General features: G+C 69.6%; 1 protein-coding gene across 1 annotated transcript in view; it reads left to right on the forward strand.

The window, feature by feature from the left end:
* Positions 1-543: 543 nt before the first annotated feature.
* The window catches only part of HNF1B (HNF1 homeobox B), a 12,275-nt gene continuing 10,482 nt past the window's right edge, over positions 544-2,336 (forward strand). Inside the window, exons 1-3 of the mRNA XM_085302949.1 lie at positions 544-739; positions 1,524-1,788; positions 2,006-2,247. Coding sequence (XP_085159075.1) covers positions 565-739; positions 1,524-1,788; positions 2,006-2,247 — 682 coding nt within the window. The 5' untranslated portion in view covers positions 544-564. The remainder of the gene's footprint in view (positions 740-1,523; positions 1,789-2,005; positions 2,248-2,336) is intronic.

The following is a 2,336-nucleotide window of genomic DNA, read 5'->3' on the forward strand; positions in this document are numbered from 1 at the left end:
GGAGCCGCTGGCGGCTCTGCTGCAGCCGCGCAGCAGCTCCCGCGCGCCGGTAACGCGGCCTGGAGCAGGGGCCGGGTTGCAAAGGCAGAGAGAAACATCCACTGCCATCTTCCCAGTTTATACGTGTGTGTATATATAAATATATCTATATATAGTGYGTTTGTGTGCGTGCATGTACCCCAGTCAGTGCATAGCTTCGAAGGGAGAATTGTCATYAATGCAACAGCGACGACAGCAGCCGTTGCTGAATCCACCGCATTTCCCCCCGCAGGGATCCGGGGGCGCTTTGCGGAGCTCAGCGCCCCGCCGGGACGCCGGGACCTCTCTCCTTCCCCTCGGGGTGCCCCGTGCCGCCCCCCGGCCCCGGCAGGGAGCTGTTGTTCGGGGCTGCGCTCCGTGGCCGGGCGAGGACGTGCGCGGCGTCGCGGGAAAGGCGGTCGCGGGGTTGCGCGTGCCCCCGAACCGCTCGGGCCGCCCGGGAGAGGCGGCGGCCGGGCGTCTCGGCGCGGCGAGGCGCTGACCCTCGTTTTTCCCCGCAGCGAGGACCCGTGGCGGGCGGCGAAGATGATCAAGGGCTACATGCAGCAGCACAACATCCCGCAGCGGGAGGTGGTGGACGTCACGGGGCTCAACCAGTCGCACCTCTCGCAGCACCTCAACAAGGGCACCCCCATGAAGACGCAGAAGCGTGCCGCGCTCTACACGTGGTACGTCCGCAAGCAGCGGGAGATCCTCCGCCGTAAGTACCCGGCTCGCTCGCTCGGCCTCGCGCGYGCGCGCGGCTCCTCCGGGCGCCGGGGCGCGCACGGATCCCCRCCGCCCCCGGGGCTTTAGGCCAGCGCATGGGGCTCCCTTTGCCCGGGCCGGGCCGTTGCACAGAGAAGCCCCCCGCGTCCCCTCTGTGGCAGCCTGCCTGGCCCCTTCCCCAAATGTTCCGGCYGGTAAAACGCGTTTGAAGCCCGAGGGGGAGCGGGCGGGAGCCTCCCGYGTAGCATGCGCAGGCTCCCGCAGGGCCGCCGGGCTCCTGCACGCTTGTGTGCCCTCGCGCTGCGAGAGCGATCGGTAAATCCGCACAGGCACATCGTTTCCCACCTCTCCCCCYGTCCCCCTGCTCTATATTTTTGCAACTGCTTGCAAAAAAGGAAAGAGAGAAAAAAGAACCCCCCCCCCCCGTAAATGCACCCGAAGCGTGGTCTGGAGCAGCGCGTGCCGCTCCGGAGCGTGCAGAGCAGGCGTGACGTGCGACCGCCGGAGCGATCGGAGCAGAGCTCGGCGGGGAGCGGGGAGGGGGCGGCAGCGAGAGGCGGCGCTGCGGGGATCTTCGCGGCCGGCTCCACGCGGAGCTCCGTGCCGGGAGCATCCGTGCCCGGCGCGCGCCTTCCCGGGACGGGCCCGGCGGCGGGAGCGGAGCGGGCGCCGGGGGCAGGGCTTCGCCCGCGGCGGGGGCTGCGCGCGGCGGCCGCGGCCGTGATCCGAGTGCCGGCGGCTACAGCCCCCCCCAACTCTGCTCCTTTCTCTTTCAGAGTTCAACCAGACAGTCCAGGGTGGTGGAAGTAGGACAGACAAAAGCAGTCAGGATCAGCTGCTGTTTCTCTTTCCAGAGTTCAATCAGCAGAACCAGGGGGCTGGCCAGCTCGACGACCCCTGCGCCGAAACCCCCAGCAAGAAGATGCGCCGCAACCGCTTCAAGTGGGGGCCGGCCTCCCAGCAAATCTTGTACCAAGCCTACGACCGCCAGAAAAACCCCAGCAAGGAGGAGCGCGAGGCCTTGGTGGAGGAGTGCAACAGGTAACGGCTCCGCACCGCCTCCCCGCGCTCTCCCGCTTCGCCCCGGAGCTTTTGCTTCCGAGACCGGCGGCGAGGGGACGCCCGGCCGGGGGGAGCGGGGCGGCTCTTGCTCGCGCCGTCGCGGAGAGCAGGCCGGCTTTCGGGAGGGCTCGGAGGCTCCCCCCGGCCCGGCGCCCCGCGGCACGCTCGTCCCAACCTGTCCCCTTGCCCCGCGCAGGGCCGAGTGTCTGCAGCGAGGGGTGTCTCCCTCCAAGGCGCACGGGCTGGGCTCCAACCTGGTGACGGAGGTGCGCGTCTACAACTGGTTCGCCAACCGGCGGAAGGAGGAGGCTTTCCGCCAGAAGCTGGCCATGGACGCCTACAGCTCCGGCCAGCCCCCGCACAGCATGAACCTGCTGCTCTCCCACGGCTCCCCCCACCACAACCAGCCCAGCGCCTCCCCTCCCGGAAAAATGCCAGGTGAGCGCGCACGCCGACGGGCGGACGGACGGACGGCGACGGCCCTGCCGGATGGGTTGTGCCGGGCCGCCGCCAGCGCCGGGGTGTCC

This window comes from Rhea americana, unplaced genomic scaffold (genome assembly GCF_003343005.1).
Source record: "Rhea americana isolate MKP2758 unplaced genomic scaffold, rheAme1 scaffold_194, whole genome shotgun sequence".
In the NCBI taxonomy this organism is placed as follows: domain Eukaryota; kingdom Metazoa; phylum Chordata; class Aves; order Rheiformes; family Rheidae; genus Rhea; species Rhea americana.